Consider the following 18402-nt stretch of genomic DNA (forward strand, 5'->3'; position numbering starts at 1 on the left):
CTGTGTAATGTAATATACTTTAATTTGTCAATTTACACTACCAGTCTAAAATATTGCAATAATGCCTGTTTAACTTAGGCCATCCTGAAATATTCAAAAGACTTCTTTATTACTGTGTGCTGCTATCTTTTACTTTGTGCTGAATAAACAGAGCCGTCCTTAAACAAAGTATTATCTCCCATCTGTGATGTGAGAGCCTGAAGCAGAAAGCTGCACTGACAGAGAGTTTATAACCAACTCCGACGGTGAGTTTAAAGACAGCCGGCCCTGTCCTCACCCCCACACAGAGCTTTGAGTCCTCTCCTCAGTGTGAACACCAGCAGCACCTGTGGACACTCAGCCTCATTAAGCAGCGATTGCATGCAGCCTGCAATAAAGAGCAGTGAGTGTGGTATGGGCCAACATGCAGAGCAAGTAGCTCGGAGGCTTGAGGGCTACTGTGGCTTAGATTAGGCCGCACTCTTTAGCACACAAATGGCTTGTGGACTTTGTTTGGGGTAAGTTGGGTGTCTGATGTAGCCATTTTGGTAATGTGTTGATTTATGCATGCATTGATTATTTTTTTGCATGTTTCATTGAGCAGGATCGTGCTGATTTGTTTGGTTCAAGCAGAGCATGTATGCTGTTTATGGGCTAGAGACGGTAAGCAGAGTGTTCGTAGTCATTTTTTTTTTTTTTTTTTTTTTTCCTACTACCTGTGTTTACCTTGCAGCACAAAGCTCCCAGATTCAAAACGGCAACGCATATGTTGGCTTCTCACAACAGGATGGCAGATATGGTGGCACCTATCCCCAGAATGAATTCAGACAGGCCTTGGACCAGAGCCTCAGTGTGGGGAATGCAGCTAACGGTGGTTATTATCCCACCAAAATGTACTCGCGGCCCCACCAGAGCTCAGTTAAAATAGCACATAGCAACCCTCTGTCAAATCATAACTGGCGTATAACGAAATTTATTAGCGGTTCTCAAAGGAAGCCGTTTCCTGGCCTTTTTTCTGACCTGGCAAGTGGGAGTTCTTTGATTAAATGCAATGGTGTTACTCATGTGATGCAGGGTACACCGAGTTCTACCAAGTATCTTCTATCGTCTGTTCAGAGTCCTTTTAGGGAAGGATTTCATTCTAATCAGCATGTAGCTCCGAAACCTCCCACCGCTGATGCACCTGCGTACTATAGTCAAACGGGTTCCTCCAGACTTTTCAGCCAAATAGGTCCTCCAGTACCAGACAGGCCTCCTGCACAGATGCAAACATCAGCTAGCGCCCCTGCCAGAAGAGTGTCTACCCACCATGCATCTGAACCCTCTACTCGGACCACATATACCCTTACTGATGCCAGAAAACCACACATAAGCACCCTGTTTCCCAGCTTCATTCCTGCCAACTCCAACCACCAAACACCCAGGACTAGATACTCAGCACAGGGAACCCATCACTTCCCTGCCTCAGTGAGAATCGCAGCAGGAACCTCCAGTCAGATGTTCGCCCCAACCCAGATCTACAGGATCCCCCAACGCTTTGGCGGCTACGACATCAGACGGCTGAAGGAGCCCGCTGTCCAGCAGTGCCAGACACCCATATCTCCTCCTCCGCAGCAGGGGCCAACATACTTGACACAAGGCCCGAGTGTCCATCAGGGTGTCACGTGGAGGAGGTTCAAGCCACACCCAGGACACTAACAGGTGAGCATCTTTACTTACTGCTGTCCTGTGTGCTCGAACTGCTTTTTACTGTTTTCTCTCAACAGGAGCAGCAGCAGTCCACGATGACGGTGTTTTGAAATAAAAGTATTACATTTAAAATCTTGCCTTGTGTTTACTTCAATCTCTAGTTGTAGGAGCTGGACAAAGTTTGTGGAAATGCTCTGGTGCCATCTAGTGTGTAAAGGATGCACTGCATGATGGTTTGTTGAGCAAGTGCTGCACACATTGCAGATGCTGAAGTTGGTTACACATTAAGTGACTAACCATGGAGCATCTGCACATGACTGAGGACTAAAGTGTTAAATTCCAGGATTAGACTAATGTGGACAAAAATGTTCTTTGTACACAGAACGACAGACAAATCAGCAGATTTTTGGTGTATGTAATCTTCATTTAAATTCTTGCATTTGGATTTTTTTTTTTTAACAGCAAAATGAGACCATTATGAACATTGATCGTGGAGGATAATTTATAAAGAACAGCTACACAGAAGTCTCATTTCATTAGTTAAAATTATGTAATGGTTTAACATTAAAGCACACGCTGTGATGGCTTATCGTGACTTTGCAAGTCTCAAATTTACACACTTCCTACTTCCTGTTATAGAAACCCTGGATGTACAGCAGGAACAGTCTCCCATCGGGTCTTGCAGGGTGTTTTGGTCCATCAGCTGTTTCATAAGTATAACAGTGTAAATGACCTTAAACATATTAAAAGGAAAAGGTAAATAGACAAACATTACCTTCTGCATCGTTACATACTGTAGTAGAAAATTGAATGTACCACTTCACTCTTTATTGTGCGAGTAAAGCAGGGAATGGAGGACAACATCAGCTTCATCATCACCACACAGTGTGGGGACAGTTGTGTGTTGTGACCTACGTGTCTTGTTTTCTCCTGTGTGGTGTGCAGGATCTCTCTGATCATCCCAAATGGAACTATAAAAACATCTTCTGTGTCGGAGACCTAAAAAAAATCCAAAAATGTCAGTTTATAACAGTTAATCTTGTGAAAGTTGCATTATGGGTAATGTAGGATCCAGTGGCTTGAATTCAGTCCTTCTGTGAGTAATGTTTTATTTGATTAAAATGGCTCATTTTAAAACATTAAGATGTGACTTTGCTGCTGAAGCTCCATCTTTAATCAGAAACAGGATGTGCGGTGATGAATCACTTCCCGCCAAATGAATTTTCCCATTAGACATACTTCACAAGCACCTACATGCTTTACTTCCATCCAGATGAGGGTGCCATGCCTTCAGAGCTGAAACGGTTCACATCAGCGACACAATAGTCATTTACAACCACTTAAGTGTAAGTGTAGGCCCTCAACAGCTGACTGAAATCACTTTGTGAGAGTGTGTGTGTGTTGGTAATGTTCCAGTGAATCCTTGACACAACAGCCTGTGTAATTGATGCTGCCAGGACTACAGGAAGTTGGAAGGTATGTGTAGATGAGTGGGATGGGGCTTTGGGAGATTTGTTAGGTGCTATGTTGATGTGATTATAACGGCTCTAGTGTCTCTTTAGAAGCCTGGAAAATCTTTGGCAGTGTGTGTTTGCTGCTGGCTGTCATGATTGTTTGTCACAGCTCTTTGATAAATCCATGACAGATGTCTTTAGGCCTCTGTAAGCATCAGGTGTTATGAATGGAACTGAAAGGGGAGTCATGGGTTTGTAAATGAGAGTTGTGGAGTTAAGGTAATTCATAATCTGAGGCCGTATTCACAAACATTCTGAGACACAACACTCAGACAGCTCTGAACGTAGCCTAAAAATTCCAGGTAGTAGACTGAAACCCACTACAAACAAACAAAAAAAGCTAAAATTACAAACCTATAATGTGCAAATCTAATTTAATCTCATCTGTAGTATTCCATAACTCACATTCATGCTAATTCTTTGTATTTTCACCAGTTTTTTTCTTTTTAAGGAACTACTCATCCTCTTCCAAGCCTTGTCAATATCTTATCTTTACAAGGCTCTACCCTCAAGTTTAAACAGAATGAGAGTCCTCCCTCTAAGATCTAGAATTTCATCACTTACAGTCTCCAAGCCTCTGACACCTTACAGTTAATAAACTGGAATTGTGTGATAGCAGAGCTGTTTGAATACAAAAATGGTGGTTGAGTGGTTTTAATCAGATCCTGATCCGTGCTGTTTACATGTTCGGTATAATTAATAAGGATACCGCTGATGTGCGTAATTACGCGCACTTTTATTTGGAGACGTTCTGTGGATCGCCCTTCTGTTTAATGCTGCGGGTAAGATGGTTTAAATCATTTTTCTTCTAGCTGAGCGAGTTCAATGCACAGACGGAACAACATAAAAAACAGCTGATTCGCTGTAAATAGACCCAACACAACCGACATGTTTCCATGAGCCTTAAACGCTGACGCACGGTTGGGACGTGCTTGCTAAAAATCTGCTACTCTTCAGTACTGTTGGAAATGAGATCGAGAATTTATTTACATCCTGGCAGCATTTTTTTATGAGTTTTCTCTCCATTACTGGCGTCCAAGCCGAGTCCATCATCTCATAGTGTCCCTAGAAACATACTGAATCTGTGTTTTCTGTTTTTACGCCAGAGATAACAGGTGGAGCGCGGAGCATCATCTGCTGAGAGTTTATCAAAGCTAGATCTGCACATTAAATAAAATCTCTTCTAATTTTACAACCTATTTATACATACATATAACTACAAGGGGGTGAACCAACAGAAAAAATATTTCATTTTACAGAAGGGAGGTTGGCAACCACTGTTCTATTACCAGCAAACGAGCTCAAGAGGGCGCAATAGGACAACCAATGACAGCACAGGAGCTACAGGTGTGACTTGAAAGCCAAGCTCTGCATGCAGTGGGACTGTCAAGACTTTAAGCAAGTTGTTCAGTTCAACAAATGGAGTCTTTTAGCTCATCTATTATCCTCTTAATGTCAACATGCTAAGCAAACACTGTCATCAATGATTGACAGGCACTCTGCCAATTATTACAATTTATTGAGCAATTCCATCTCTGATTGGCCAGCATGGCTATAGCGTTTATGCTTCAGATGGAGATCTATGGAGATTTGTACTCATGTGATAAAGGGGAGAAAAAAGCAGAATGGCTCAGCACACAAAAACAGCACACATGCAAATAGACAAAACACAGGCAAATGAAGAGAACAGACACACTCCAAACACAACAAGACAAAATACAGTCTGCAAATGGCACGAGGGAGCCTTAACCAGTGCTGGTCCTGTTGGTTGTATTAGCCTTTAGCTTATTGTAGCCTGTCAGTTCAGGTAATCTGATGGTAACCCAGGAAATGTTTCAGTTGTTTACACTACCTTAGACCATGTGCGGACAAAGCAGGCACAGAGTTGTCATGGGAAATGTACACATTTCAACCTGTGGACTACAAGGGTCCAGTACACCTATAAAATCTGCACTGCTTCTATGTTGCGCAGTGTCTGGGAGCATTTAAGGTCTTGATGGAAGGGCTTCATGTCTCTCTTCCTAAATGTGAAACCACATCAAGAAGCAGCAGCAGCCGTCGCCTTTGTGCCACATTTAGCTCACGCCGACTGTTCTGTTTTTATGGATGCTATTTTGTCTTTTGAGGACTACAATGGAACTGTTTCTAAACTCCACTGTGCTGTCTGCTGAGGCTTCATTAAAAAGGATTCTTGCCTTCCAAAATAAACATCAGTATCAAGGATGATATTCTGAATAGAAACAGTTTTGCACCATGATGTAAAATTTAGGTCCCACACTGATGTAAATATCAGCAAAAACACAAAGAGATCCAATTTTTAAAAATAAATAAATCCACAGCAAACGTCTTACGAAGATTTAATGTACATTTATTCTTAACACGTGGAACATATAGTATAAAGATTTCATACTGAATAAATGATATTCATTAAGCCAAAAAAAAGGAAAAAAGAGGAATTTACATCAAGTTTTTAGCTACATCATCTGAAATACAAATATGCAGAATCCGCATCACTGGAAAAAAAAAACAAAAAAAAAAAATAAACAAAATTAAAACTGGTTTCTTCATCAAGGTCTAGTTTATGAAGGAGCTCAAATGGAACCGCAGACATGATTCTTGTTAATATTCTCTTTACACCCAGCCCGGAGAGAAACTTGAAGTTTCGTGTAAGGGGGAAGGAGAGGTGAGGGAGGGGGTGAGTGGTGGGGTAGGGGGAGTGGCGGCGTAGGACAGCAGCTGAACACACACCCGCCTCCCCAAACTCCTGTAGAGAGCGGGGCGAGGCGCCGAAGTAACAGAGGAGAAAGGGGCCGGGGCGTCAAGTAATCACGTGGCGTACTTGATGCGAGTTGCATGGGGTGAAGGGGGTAGGGGGGGTGAGGGTGGAGGGGGATGCTCAAAGGATTTTAAAAACGGTGAAGAGCAACAGAAGTTGAGAAAGATAGAGAGAGAAAGTGTAATGTACAACATCATATATACACTGCAGCTTGGACTGCATCTAGAGTTGAGGACCAGTCCTAAAGAGTGACTTTTTAATATAAGGGTCAAGTCATACAATCAAGGGACAAAGAGATAGAGGTCGGGGTGTTGTAGGTTCACCATACTTTGGGGGGAAAGCCGTTTTTTTCTCTCTCGACGTTTAACTAAAACTGTTTTTAAAAACTACAGTTTGCTGCCAAGCCAGCGTATCTCAGTGTGAAACAGTATTATTACAGTATGTTTACAGTTTTTAAGGTGTACAGTACAGAAAAAAAGTCCTACAATCTACTGCACAGGCCTCCCATGACACATGTTCTGTTCACAGCCAATAATGTGGTTCCTGTAGGGGCTGAGTAGCATCCAGAGTTACAGAAATTACACCGTCCGCGAGTTGAAGTAGCCTCCAGACAAGAACCATAATATTGTTTAGTCTGTGCCCTGCCCCCCCACCCCACCCCTCTCTCTCTCTCTGTCGACCCCCTCCCTCCCTCCCCCCTACAAGGGAGAAAAGTGAGCACATGTATCCCCCAAACTCACTGTAAACGAGACAGCAACTTTGGTTACAGTTTTTTCTTTTTTTTCTGGAGATTTTTTTTCTTTTCATTAAAAAAAACAAAAGTCATTTTTTTCCCCCACAGCACACTCCTGTCCTATGCTTGGGTCCCAATCTGCTTGTCGTCGCCAGAATCTATCTGTTTTTAAAAATCCACAGCTACTTCATGATATTCCTTCCTTTAGTGAGAAGCAGGGAGGGGGGGAGGGTAGAAAGACAGTGGAATCCGAGGTGATTTTGCATAAATTAAAAAAAAAAGTCAGTTTTGCTCTTTTTCACTCACGCGCAACAGACACACGCACACGACAAAAAAAAAGGAGGTCGAGGAGGTGGGGGTTACGGAAAGAGGAGGCGGGGCTGAAACCTCCCCACGGCTGTCATGACTGGCCGATCAGAAACAGTACGTCACAGATTACTTGGGACACCAAGGAGTTCATAAGTGGGGACACGGAGATGTCCAGTAGCCGTGACTCGTACAAAGTGAACTCAGAGTGGTTTTCTTCTACCTTAGCAAGAGCGTGCAGCGCCCGGGCGGCCCGCCGCATCATGTCCACACTAGCGGGCTCAAACGGGGGCCCGCCCTGCATTTGTAGCAGGGAGCTCTGGCTTTGCTGATACTGCGTGGCTGCTAGGCTGTCCTCCAGGAAGCCCAATAGGTTACCCACGCTACTCTTCTGCACAGCGATAGCCCGTGCTGCCAGGCTGTCGCCCTGAGCCAAGTTAGCTAGCAGGACAACTGCCATTTCCCGGCAGACGGCCACCTTGCGCTCACCGACCAGACGCACGAGCGAGCCGTATAGCTTCTCCAAGCGGCTGAACGGTGGTGTTGCCAGAATGAGGTCGACATTGTTGTCCTGGATGCTGAGCTTGCTGAGGGTCTCGAGGACCAGTCTCTGGGGTGAAAGGGAGCCATGAGGTCCCAGTGTGGGGAAGGGATCCAGGGCCTCTGCTGAAGGGCAGACAGCCCAGTGGAGGAGGCCATCCAGCAGCGGCAGGCATATACTTTCTGGGTAGATAGAAAGGTCCAACTGGCCTGAGATGTTTGCGAGAGTGACCAAGCAGTTCTCTCTTAACACCTCCAGGCAGTCCCACCACCACTCGTCTCTCTCGCAGCTCACGCCTTCATCTTCCTCCTCCTCCTTCTCATAGGTGACTGGTGCCTGCTTGCGTTCGGGGTGCCTGTGGTGGAGCAGCACCAGGCGGCCTAACAGCAATAGGAGGCCTGGGTGTTTTGACATCTCCTGGTCATTCCCAGGAATGAAGGAGAGACTCCGCACTATGTTGGAAACACAGATACAGCGCCGAGCCAACGAGTCCTGCCAGTCCGACAGAGTGCTGAGTGGCGTTTCATCCTTGCTGTGAGGCTCGTCCTCCAGGATCTTGATGTTGCGGCGGCTCTGGAGATCAGGGTTGATGCTGAACAGATACTTGCCATTCTCCTTCAGCTCCTCAGCACCTCCACGAACCACTTCCTCCGTGACTGACCCTGGGCGGGCAGATAGTACATCGTCAATAGTGGCAGTGACTGGAGCACCAAGGGGAAGAAGAGGAGGGACCTTCTCTGTTGGAGACTTGTGAGGTTCAGAAGACTGGGGCTGCTGTTGTCGGGCCTTATCCTCTCCACTGGACTTGGATTTCTCTGTGTTTTCTGATGCTGACCCAGCCCTCTGGACCTTCTTGCGGCTCTCACTGCTTCCTGTCGTGCGTTTCCGCAGCTTAAAAATGTCCGTCTGGCTCTCGAAGTGGGTCTGGATGTGCTCAGTAGTGTCACCACCACCAATGCTCCAGTGTATCAGACCACTGTCAAAGCTCTGTCGCTGCCCAAGCTTGGACAAGTGGTTCAACAGGAAGGGATTCTTCTTTCGCACCACCTTGATGGGGAGTTTGTCGAACTTGCTAGCTTGCCTGGGCTTTTCCGAGTGGATGCTGGGGTCCTGGGAGGACCCTGAGGTAGAGGTATTAGTTTCCTTGATAGAAGACTCCCTTCCCTTCTGCTCATCCTCATCCTCTGAAGACCTGTCTTTCTGGGAGCTTTCCTCTTCCTCCTCATCCTCCTCTTCTTTCACCCGAACCAACGAGGAGGTGTCTGGATTAGTCTTTGCATTCTCTACCTCCTCATCGTCATCGTCCTCCTCATCCGTGTCCATATCATCACCCTCAGGCATGGGAATTTCATCATCAGAGTCCTCGGCTGCATTAGGGTCTATTAGGGTTCGCTGGCCAGGGTCTCCTACTTCGTACTCCTTTAAGATACCAAAGATCTCGATGAGGCAGCGTCTGAAGTACTCCACTATCAGCTCTAGAAATCCAGGTAGCTGAGAAACCAAAGAAGGCAGTGAGCAAAGCAGTTCTAAAATAACAAATGTCTACAAATGACTTCTTGACATGTTGATGCTAACTCACCTGACATAGGTTAAATGTAGAAATGCTACCATCATCATACAGTAGAATATTAATGGTATCCAAGGCCCAGGTGCTTTCAGCTAATAGGCCAGACTTTAATGACATCATTACTCTCCAAGCTTCAGGAGTGCCTATGGAGACAAAAAAGAGAATGAGCCAAAATGAAGGAGTAATTCTCACATAAGTAACGCATCTTTTTCCAAGTCCCTGTATAAAGGAGATTTTCATACCAATGTCTTTCATGGTCAGCCGCCTGCGGGGTTTAAGATGGGGTTGGGAAGCCTCCACAGAGCCAGGAGGGAAGGCCACATCTCGCCGGATCATGGGCTGCTGCACAGGCGCCTGGCCAATGTGTGAAGCGGGCACTGGGGGTCCAGCTTTCTGCACCTTAATGCCAGGATGCATGTAGGGGGACTTGCTGGGCGACGTCCTGCTTTCCAAAGGTCGGGGCATGGGTGCTGGGCTCGACACCTGAGGAATGTGGTTCTGGGAAGTCTGGTAGGTGGAGGGCAAAGGCCTGGTCATGGGCGGTCCGGAGCCGGCAGGGCCGAACGGTGGCTGCCGCTGGTTCACATGGCCGGGCCACTGTCCCTCATGATTAATGCGCTGGTCTGATGGCATCATCTCCTCTGAGCGGTTCATACCATGGTAGCCAGGGCCCTGGCCTGGTACCGGAGGTCCCTGTCGGTTGGGGTAGTTGGCATAGCCCATCTCATTGCGGCCCTGCCACATTGGTCCTTGGGGGCCATCAGGACCCGAAGGCATTGGACTTGTCATCATCTGGGGAGGCATTGGTGACTGGGAGTTGGGGCCTGCAGAAGCCTGCCCTCGTTCCCGACCGAAGGGGAAGGGGAACTGGTTTTGTGGGCCTGGTGGCCTGCGGTCGCCACCAGGGTAAGCGTTATATTGGTTATACATGTCTTGCTGGCCTTGGGGTCCTGAGGACTGGGGACCTGGCTGCTGCTGACCACTGTAAGGAACGTTGTACATCTCTCCCTCATGGCGCTTGGCTGGGGGACCATACCCTCCATCAACAGGGCGCTTATAGTTCTGTCAATACAGAAAATTTTTTATAAAATACTTTTAATAACAGTTAATACTTGTAGTTAGGGTAACATGAAATAAAATAAAGGCAAAATGTATAAAAAAGATGCAGAGGACAGAATGTTCTAACCGGTTGTTGCTGTGGATACATTCCTGGCTGTTGATTTGGGTATGGGCCACCAGGGGGAGCTCCTTGACCAGGGTATTGGCTTGTATAGGACTCATGCCTAAAAACACAAAAGTTAAAATCATTTAACTTTAAAATCATTACATTTCTACTTCACCGTTACGAGTTCCCTTAATAAACTGTCTATTATGATCACACCATCATACAGACTCTGATCTGTACTGACCGCTGCTGTGGTGGAGGACGGCTGGGCGAGTACATCCCCGTGTCTGCACCAGAAGGCATCATGTTAGGCTGAGGAGCTCCTGGTCCCATGTTTCCTTCAGGGCCCATGCCTGGCTCCTGTCTGTAAAGGCAATAGAATAACATCCATAAGCGGATATCAAGAGGAAATCCATGTTTTACTATTAAATGTGAAGGACTGATATTTACCTTCTATCATATCCATATGGGTACTGTTGCCTCTGCCCTATCTGCATGTTGCCCATTGGGCCTGGTGGGCCTCTGTTGTACTGCTCACCTATTCCACTGTTGGGGACTGGTGACATAAACTGTTCTCCCGCTTTAAAAATAACAAGAGAATATTTTAGTTTTTGTTTGTAACAGAACTCTCACAGCATCTAGATTTATCTGATGCTCACCTTTCCTCATGCCTCCAAAGGGGTCTTTGTTGGACTCGTAGGGACCCATACGACCCATCATGTCTGGGCCACCCATCCCAGGCTGGTAGCCTTGAGAGTTAGGGGTCATTGCATTCCGTCTAGAAAAGGCCGGGTCCCCGCCATCAGCAAATGGGTCCTGCAGATTAACACTACTCCTATAGGATAGAGGCGGGGTGGCGTGTTAATAAAATATTTTTAAACTTTTTTCTTCAGTTCATTTATTGTTTTACAATCTGTCCAGGACTTTGTCCAAGGTTTCATACCTGACGCCCGGCATTGGAGGCATTTGTGTATGTGGGGTGGAAGCTGGGGTTGGGGGCTTTAGATCTCCCCCTTCTGCCATTGAACTACTGGTGGACTGAGGAGTTTGAGGTCCTTGCAGGGATCCAGATCCAGCTGCAAAACAAGGACAGTGAGTGGAAACACTGAAAAGATTGCACGGCTCTCAAAGAACATCTCTCTATTCCTTCTTCTCGTCTCTGTGTGCTCCAGGAATAAAGGCGAGAGCTGATGGCTGATAGTGAAGCGGGGAAGTCTTGTGGATGGGCTAAACGCTGCTGGAGGCTTTCAGGAACACATGCTGCTTTTGGCAATACTAAATCCCATTAAGAAATTCCTGAGCGCTGCACAGAGATTGTGTCAAGCTGACTGGCTTCTGAGTGCACAGCCAGCGAAAATGTTGAATCCTCTAGCTCATCACAGCATGCCAGCCCCCTCGCCCACCCCCCATATTTCATTGCCCTCCGCCACCATTACCGGCCATGGTGGCGCTGGGAGTCACCGGGAAACAATGATCTAAGCCCTGACTCTTGACAGATTACTGCCTGGCCTGTAGAGACAGGAGACAGCCATCTGCATGCGTGTGTATGTGTGAGCGAGTGAGTGCAAATTTGTTTGTGTTGCGTGTGCATGTGAGTGTGTATGTGTGATATAGTAGCGCTCATCCTTAACTTCAGCTCAGGACTTCTCACTATTAGCACGCCAGCCTGATGAGTCACAGGTTCCCATTCATTAAACTGGCACACACACAACAGAGGGGTCACTGACAGGTCACATTTCTACACATTTTCTCACTTGCCTCTCTCAAAGACACACACACACACACATTAACTGACTCCCCCTCCCCTCCCTTCCTTCCCCCCACCACCACCACCTCCCTCTGGGCAGGGATTTCCCTCTTACTAAAGATGAAGGGAGGAAAGGGGAGGGGGAAGATCTCATAAGGATGGGAAAAAATAGCATGGTATGAAACAGAGTCAGAGAGAGAGAATTGTGTGACTTTTAACACACACACACACTCTATCCCCCCCATTCATCATTTCTGGCTCGGTACTAATCTCCAGGGAGTGTTGCCTTGCCGCTGTAGCCCTGGGCCAGGCACCAGGCAGGGAGGACACACCACTGACGAAGCATCGCTATCGCCAAATCACCTCCCTGCTCCCCCATCCACCCATCCCCCCTCCCCAGCTTTTCCTTCTTCCTAACTAGAGGGCTGATGCCAGCTGACAAGCACCCTGATGTCTCCTGTAACAACACCCCGACGCTGACTCAGTGCCCCGTGTCTGACAGGTTGGGTCTCGGCCAGACTGGAGCAGCACGTGGTTGCTCCTGGTGCGGTTGTTGCTCCTGGCAGCAACAACAGGAGTTCCTCCAAAACAAGCAGCTTCCAAGGGACGACATGGTTCCTGAGACGGCCCGGCCCCCCTTCTCTTAACCACTGATACGATTGACTGCCAGTTCATGCGCTGGTTTTTTAGCATGCTGGCAGTGTTGCTGTTAGTGATAAAATGTGATGCAGTATGTCGGAAAGTCTTTGGTTAAGTCCTGTGTAAATGCCAGGGAGTGCTTCACTTGAGGCACGCTTTTGTGGGACTGTCCAGAGGATGATGTCACACATGCCAAAACAGTCCTGATTTATTGAGGATGGGAAGTCTGTGACTGGCTGTTTACATTGCCATTAAGAGAATACAACAAAAACACTTGTTCATAGGCAGATGATGTGACATAAAGGAAGGAAAAGTAATCTGAAATAATTCATTCAGTGCTCACCTGGGCTAGGAGGTTGGATCTTGGGCTGGTTCTTTTTGGTGTCTGTGTTGAAGAAGTCTGGGGGCGGGTCCTCGCCGCGCTCTATCTTGCACTCGAAGGCGTACAAACACTGGATGTACTGTTTCTTGAGTGAGCTGGCCGCACTGCTGGACGTGCCCACGTTCAGGTTGGTGGCCAGCTCCCTCCACTTCTTGTTCTTGTTCACCTGGTGGGCGGGAGAGGACGAAGGAGGAGGATCAGAGAGCTGTACACAACAATTTCCCAGATGAGATATTCACCACATCGTCATTATCATCACACCTGGGTTAGGCCACCGATCTCTTTGACGGACACATAAAGTCTAAAAAGATCCAGGGGCTTGCGACCCACGGCGGGCAGGTTGTTCATGCCCATGGCCTTCTCCTCTGCAAAGGCCAGGTATCGGTCCACCCACACCTTCCTCTCTGGCTCGGGGCCAAGCTCATACAAACGAGTGATCTTCTCATTGGTGATGGTGGAAGAGCTCGACTTCTGTTGGTAGAATAGTGAAAGAAATTGAAAAAATTAAAAACGAAGCTTGTTAAACAAACACAAACTTCATCCTCTGCATTTGTACCTTTTTGGAATCAGGCTTGGGAGTCCCTTCCACTTTGTTGTTCACCTTCTGGGCAGGGTTCATTTTGTCCATGTTAAACTCCGAACTGGGAGCCATTCCTGAGTGTAAAAACCAAATATGATCATTCAAAACTATCTCTATTCAGGGGCCAAACTACAGCCTACACCTTTAGTGTAACTTACCTGGGGTGTTATTGGCCATGTTTCCTCCCATCGGATAAGGCCCTGGTCCTCCCTGGTTCATCATACCATGCATGCTGTTCATGCCTGGGCCGTATGGAGAGCCTGCTCCCATCATGCCCTGGGACATGTTAGGATAGCCAGGTGGCCTAGAGAAGAGAATGTTTGTTTAGCAGCTGAAACTAAGACACTACTAGCTAATAAAAGTACATTATAATTACAAGGAGAAAAATCTGTCTGTGTATGTTTTTGTTCTCCATCAATACACGTCATATGATTATATATCAACTGCCGAGCCCACAAGCTGCTGTTCTGTAGGCTGAGCTGGCATCCTTGCTTGGGATGAATGTGATTCACTGAGACCATCTCCTCTATCAATCCTTGGGTTTCTTTTCCTCTCAAAGATAAGTGTTTGGTCTACTGCCACCAACACAGACCGGCTTGCATGTGGGAAGTACCAATCATCTTACATCGTCACACAACCAGTAAGGACCCATAAACCCTTGGCTATAAAAGAGGGGGAAAAAACTCTCCAAACCGGCGGAGACTGTTACAATATAATGAGTTGTGCTAGCCCTCAACTGCACCCACCTGTTGTGTATAGAGTTTGTGGGTCCATGGTGCATGGTGGGGCCTCCGTCTTTCCTGTTCATGCCTGGAGGTGGACACATGCCAGACCCCACCTGAGGAGGCATGCCAGCCATGTTGGAGGTCATGCCAGGGCCGTAGGGTCGTGCGCCAATCTGCCCAGAACCTATTCTTCCAGGCGCCATGCTACCATAGGGAGCTCCGCTGCCCTGACCAGGCATGGGGTTCATGGAGCCGCTCATGGCAGGGCCGCTGGGGTAGTTTGTGTTGGGCATCCCTGTGTAACCTGGCTGCCTGGGGTAACCTGGAAGTGTTACAGATCAACATTTAGCTTAATACAGTAAGTAAAGTATCACACTTGTGTTTCAGTGAAAAACAGAGAAGTATTCTGCTCATTTCTCCCTGACGATGTAGTCCGGCTCTAAATTTACCTCTGCGCTGCCTGTTCTGACAAGCAGCCTGATGAAGCGGGCATTATCTGGCCCCCGCTGCTCGCTGCTATGACTCATGGCAGAACTTCTTCAAAGCCCACAGAAACCATCTGAGACTTCAAAGTGAAGTGGTATAATTTCATTAATATATGAAGTGAGAGGAAACTTCAAAGCACTTTGAAAAATCCAGGCTATCTATAATACTGTGATGGTCGTGGGACATCTACTGTAAACTCATTCATAATATTTTTAGCATTTAAAAAAAATCCTGCATGATATGACGGAGCGCTCTCACTTCTTTAATATTCTGTTAAAGGTTCCATATGTAAGAATTTGGTTTGCCATTTGTAAATTATTTTCATACCGCAAATGCTAGATAAATGTAGCTACATTCTATAGGCTGGCTAAACATAGGTTATCATTCCGTCTCATCTGCTATGCCTGATTTGGCTTCTAAATTGATTAGCTTGTTCTTTACAGGTTAATTCTAACAATGCAAGATAAATGCAACATGGCTGCTTTACTGCTTGCTTGCTCTGTAGTATCATTATTAGCATTCTGTTATATGCATGTTACTTTTATAAGCTGCTAACACATGATAAAAACAGTTTAGCTTGCTTACTTAATACTATCATTAGCATGATTCATCAGGGTTAGGCTTCTTCTTTTTGCATACTACTGTACCTGGCAATACTCCAATCTGTAAATGGTGGCAAATCACTGCAGTCTATATGAATCACACGCTAATATACGTGTGGACACCACATTAAAAACCAATGATTGATTCCTACTAGCCCTGCAAAATCAATAGTTAACCAGCTAGCTCTTACTTAGCATCTTAAAGCTAATAATGCGCATGCTTGACAATTTACCTTGATGCATTGCCGTTTTGCTTGTGATGACCCCTTACAACCATCTAGCTGTAGCTTCGCTAAATGTGTCAAAAGCCAAGTATCTCCATTGTGGTGCAACAAAGCATGTGACACAACAGTAAACAATGCTTGAGCACATGGGAAGTACAGGCATGCAAGCAACTGCATAATTACAGTTAGTTTCATAACCACTAATGATAGATGTTTTACCTTGTGGGCCATACTGACCCCCCTGGGGGCCGTAGTTTCCCATGGTATTGTTCTGGGGATAAGGTCCCATCCCACTATGCATCTGACCTCCCGAAGACTGGCGTGGAGATAAGGCAGAGCCAGGTTGTCCAGGGGACCCGTAAGGAGGCATCTGAGGGTTACGCATGTACACTGGAGAGAAAAGGGAGCCAACATCATTCAGGAACTACTTTGTAGAAAAAAGTAATATAATGACATGCACATTTGTAAACACTTAATGGAAATATAAACACACTGCATCTGCTTAGACATACGGTTACATAACACATTGTGGCTTTGTGTTAAAAGCATCTTTTCGCTTCCTAACACGTGAATACAATGTGTCTGTCTGTACAGTGTATGTGACCCTCATTTGACCTGACAAGTAGACTACAAACACATTCTTATTTAAAGGTGCAGCCTGAGGGAGTGTTTACAGGAGGCATATAAATGCAAACAATTACACCTCAAGGCTGCTGAGGATGTAAAACACATTCTTGCGCTACTGCTGGCTACTTAGTGAAGCTTATTTCTGAATATTTCTTAAAAGCGTGGGTGCACTCACCCCTGTCCTGGCCCATGCCTGACTGGTTCATGGAAGAGTGCATGATGCTGTCCGATTGGACGCTGGGCGGCCGGGGTGGCATCTGATTACCTGCAAGGACAGCAGTAATATTTAGACTCAGGGAACTTTTCTTAAACTCTGACATGCTGAGGATATAAAAGAATCAAAAGAAGACTGTGATACTGTGCTGCTATCTTTGCTTCCGTTTTTCATCGTGTGAGGAGGAACTTAATGTCCCCCATCTGGCAAGTGGCTTCATAAATTCCAAATGCGATCTGTTGTATTGAGTTTTGAATTAAAGCTCTAAATCTGTCTTCTGTTTGTTTACTCCATGTTTCAGATGGCATTCTGGCTCAACGTACTGAACAGGTGACAAAAAAGGAATTGGACCAAATTTTTTTCGGTTATTTTATAGTGCCACATGTTCTTGAATAAATATTCCAGTTTCTGCCATTTCTGCACACCTAAATAATACTTTCAGACTGCACTTCCCTCTCCAATTGTTACAACAAAATTCAACCATGTAGGTCATGTTGCATTTTAGAACGCCATGTGTGACCCAGTTTTGACAAACATTCATGTGACAAAATTTTTTTTGGCTGATCAGCAAAGTTTTTGCAGCTTAGAAGAAGAGTGAAAAAAGTTAACTATCTATAATATGTGGAGCTGTCAATTTTTTCCCCTTCATTGGCAACACTTAGGCACTTGGAAAACTGCTGTGCTAATAAAATATTTAGTTTTACTTTTGTAAAACCAATAATCAAAAATATAAGCTTCTTTTTAAAAGCCTTTTTATGGACTTTATTACACTGCAGGTTTTTATATTGCAATAAAAAAAAGGAGTCATCAGTGACTAAAGATGTGACAAGACCGTAGTTTTCTAAGATATATAAATACTTAAAAAAATGAGGCTTACCTGGCACTGCAGCAGGGGATAGTGGGCCGGTGCGTGATGGAGTGACACTTGCAGGTGAGCCCACAGGGGACGGGGAGGGCCCGCGTATGCCTGGGAGGTGTGGCGAAGTGTGTGGGGAGAAGGGTGACTGTGCGGGGTTGCTCTGCTCACCCTGACTGCTGGACACACCTGAAGTGCTGACGCCCGGGCTCAAGGCGCCCTCCGTACCTGTGGGCAGGTCGTCGATGGAGCCAGAAAGATCCTGGAAGGAGAAGAGGAAACAGAAAAGAGGTTATGATTTTAAGCACTATTTCAAGACGTTTAGTACCTGATAAAAAAATAAGTACAATTGGGAGTGAGCGAGTAAAGAGTGGATAAACAGACAAATGATCTGAAAGACTTATCAGACTTATAAATAAGGTGGCTTAAAGCTTCTAAAAAGTAGGATCATGATAAAAAAAAAGGATTTTCTTGCACATATTTGCATGATGACGGTGGGAGCGTTTTATCTCAGAGTCATGTCAATGTCAGGTGTGAAGTGAGTGGCAATCCAAAGAGTCAGTGATGCGTTACATCAATCTTTGCCTTTCTATTCTCTCATAAAAGGCCGCAAACATTCATTAATGGCTTCTTTTATAAAAATAATCCACATCACTTCCATTGCTGATAATGATCCATCTTGGCAAGGAGAACTGTTTGTGTGCCTTGCAAAAGGGAAGAAGAAGAAAAAAAAAAACACGTTTGAAGCAAGTCATCTCGGGAGGCAGTTGAAATAATTGGTGCTGGGCACAGGCTCTGGTGCCATGTGGTGTTGTTATTGAGCCTCGCTGGCTGCGACACAAAGACAGGCAGGCCTGCAGGAAGGTAGGAAGGCAGCCGGCGATGATTATGTTTGTGGGAAGGTGAATGTTTACACACTGGCCCCGCTCACGTGGAGTCCATGTGCTTGCTCAGAAATGCAAGCTCATCTGCCAGTCACATCGGAGGAGGAGGGGGGGCAAGAGGAGGGAAGAGGAGGAGGCGGAGAGGAGGGAGGGAGGGAAAAAAAGT

At 46.0% G+C, this 18402-nt stretch overlaps 2 protein-coding genes across 3 annotated transcripts in view; one reads left to right on the forward strand and one right to left on the reverse strand.

Moving 5' to 3' along the window:
• The first annotated feature begins 380 nt into the window (after positions 1-380).
• Positions 381-1677, forward strand: LOC114432318 (uncharacterized). The gene is made up of 3 exons (XM_028400247.1): positions 381-497; positions 584-642; positions 713-1677. Exons 1-3 carry the CDS (start codon positions 475-477, stop codon positions 1675-1677), a joined length of 1047 nt encoding a protein of 348 aa, XP_028256048.1. The 5' UTR covers positions 381-474.
• A 3996-nt stretch (positions 1678-5673) lies between these two features.
• Positions 5674-18402, reverse strand: part of arid1ab (AT-rich interactive domain 1Ab) — a 44439-nt gene continuing 31710 nt past the window's right edge. The window contains exons 5-20 of one of the 2 annotated variants that reach the window (XM_028422016.1): positions 17374-17614; positions 16458-16547; positions 15875-16045; positions 14365-14665; positions 13777-13922; positions 13595-13692; positions 13300-13509; positions 13000-13204; positions 11214-11346; positions 10930-11105; positions 10721-10850; positions 10515-10634; positions 10292-10388; positions 9348-10167; positions 9118-9248; positions 5674-9029 (exon numbers count right to left, since the gene is read on the reverse strand). In XM_028422016.1, the coding sequence (XP_028277817.1) occupies positions 7092-9029; positions 9118-9248; positions 9348-10167; positions 10292-10388; positions 10515-10634; positions 10721-10850; positions 10930-11105; positions 11214-11346; positions 13000-13204; positions 13300-13509; positions 13595-13692; positions 13777-13922; positions 14365-14665; positions 15875-16045; positions 16458-16547; positions 17374-17614 (5007 nt within the window). In that variant the 3' untranslated portion in view covers positions 5674-7091. The remainder of the gene's footprint in view (positions 9030-9117; positions 9249-9347; positions 10168-10291; positions 10389-10514; positions 10635-10720; positions 10851-10929; positions 11106-11213; positions 11347-12999; positions 13205-13299; positions 13510-13594; positions 13693-13776; positions 13923-14364; positions 14666-15874; positions 16046-16457; positions 16548-17373; positions 17615-18402) is intronic. The other variant, XM_028422027.1, reaches the window with a different exon arrangement.

This window comes from Parambassis ranga, chromosome 2 (assembly GCF_900634625.1).
Source record: "Parambassis ranga chromosome 2, fParRan2.1, whole genome shotgun sequence".
Classification (NCBI taxonomy): Eukaryota; Metazoa; Chordata; class Actinopteri; family Ambassidae; genus Parambassis; species Parambassis ranga.

Bases quoted from the DNA above. Each gene is read 5' to 3' on its own strand.
- LOC114432318 (XM_028400247.1), top strand. From the start codon at position 475: ATGGCTTGTGGACTTTGTTTGGG. The intron at 498-583 runs GTAAGTTGGGTG...TTCATTGAGCAG, and splicing joins GCTTGTGGACTTTGTTTGGG to GATCGTGCTGATTTGTTTGG. The intron at 643-712 runs GTAAGCAGAGTG...TTTACCTTGCAG, and splicing joins CTGTTTATGGGCTAGAGACG to CACAAAGCTCCCAGATTCAA.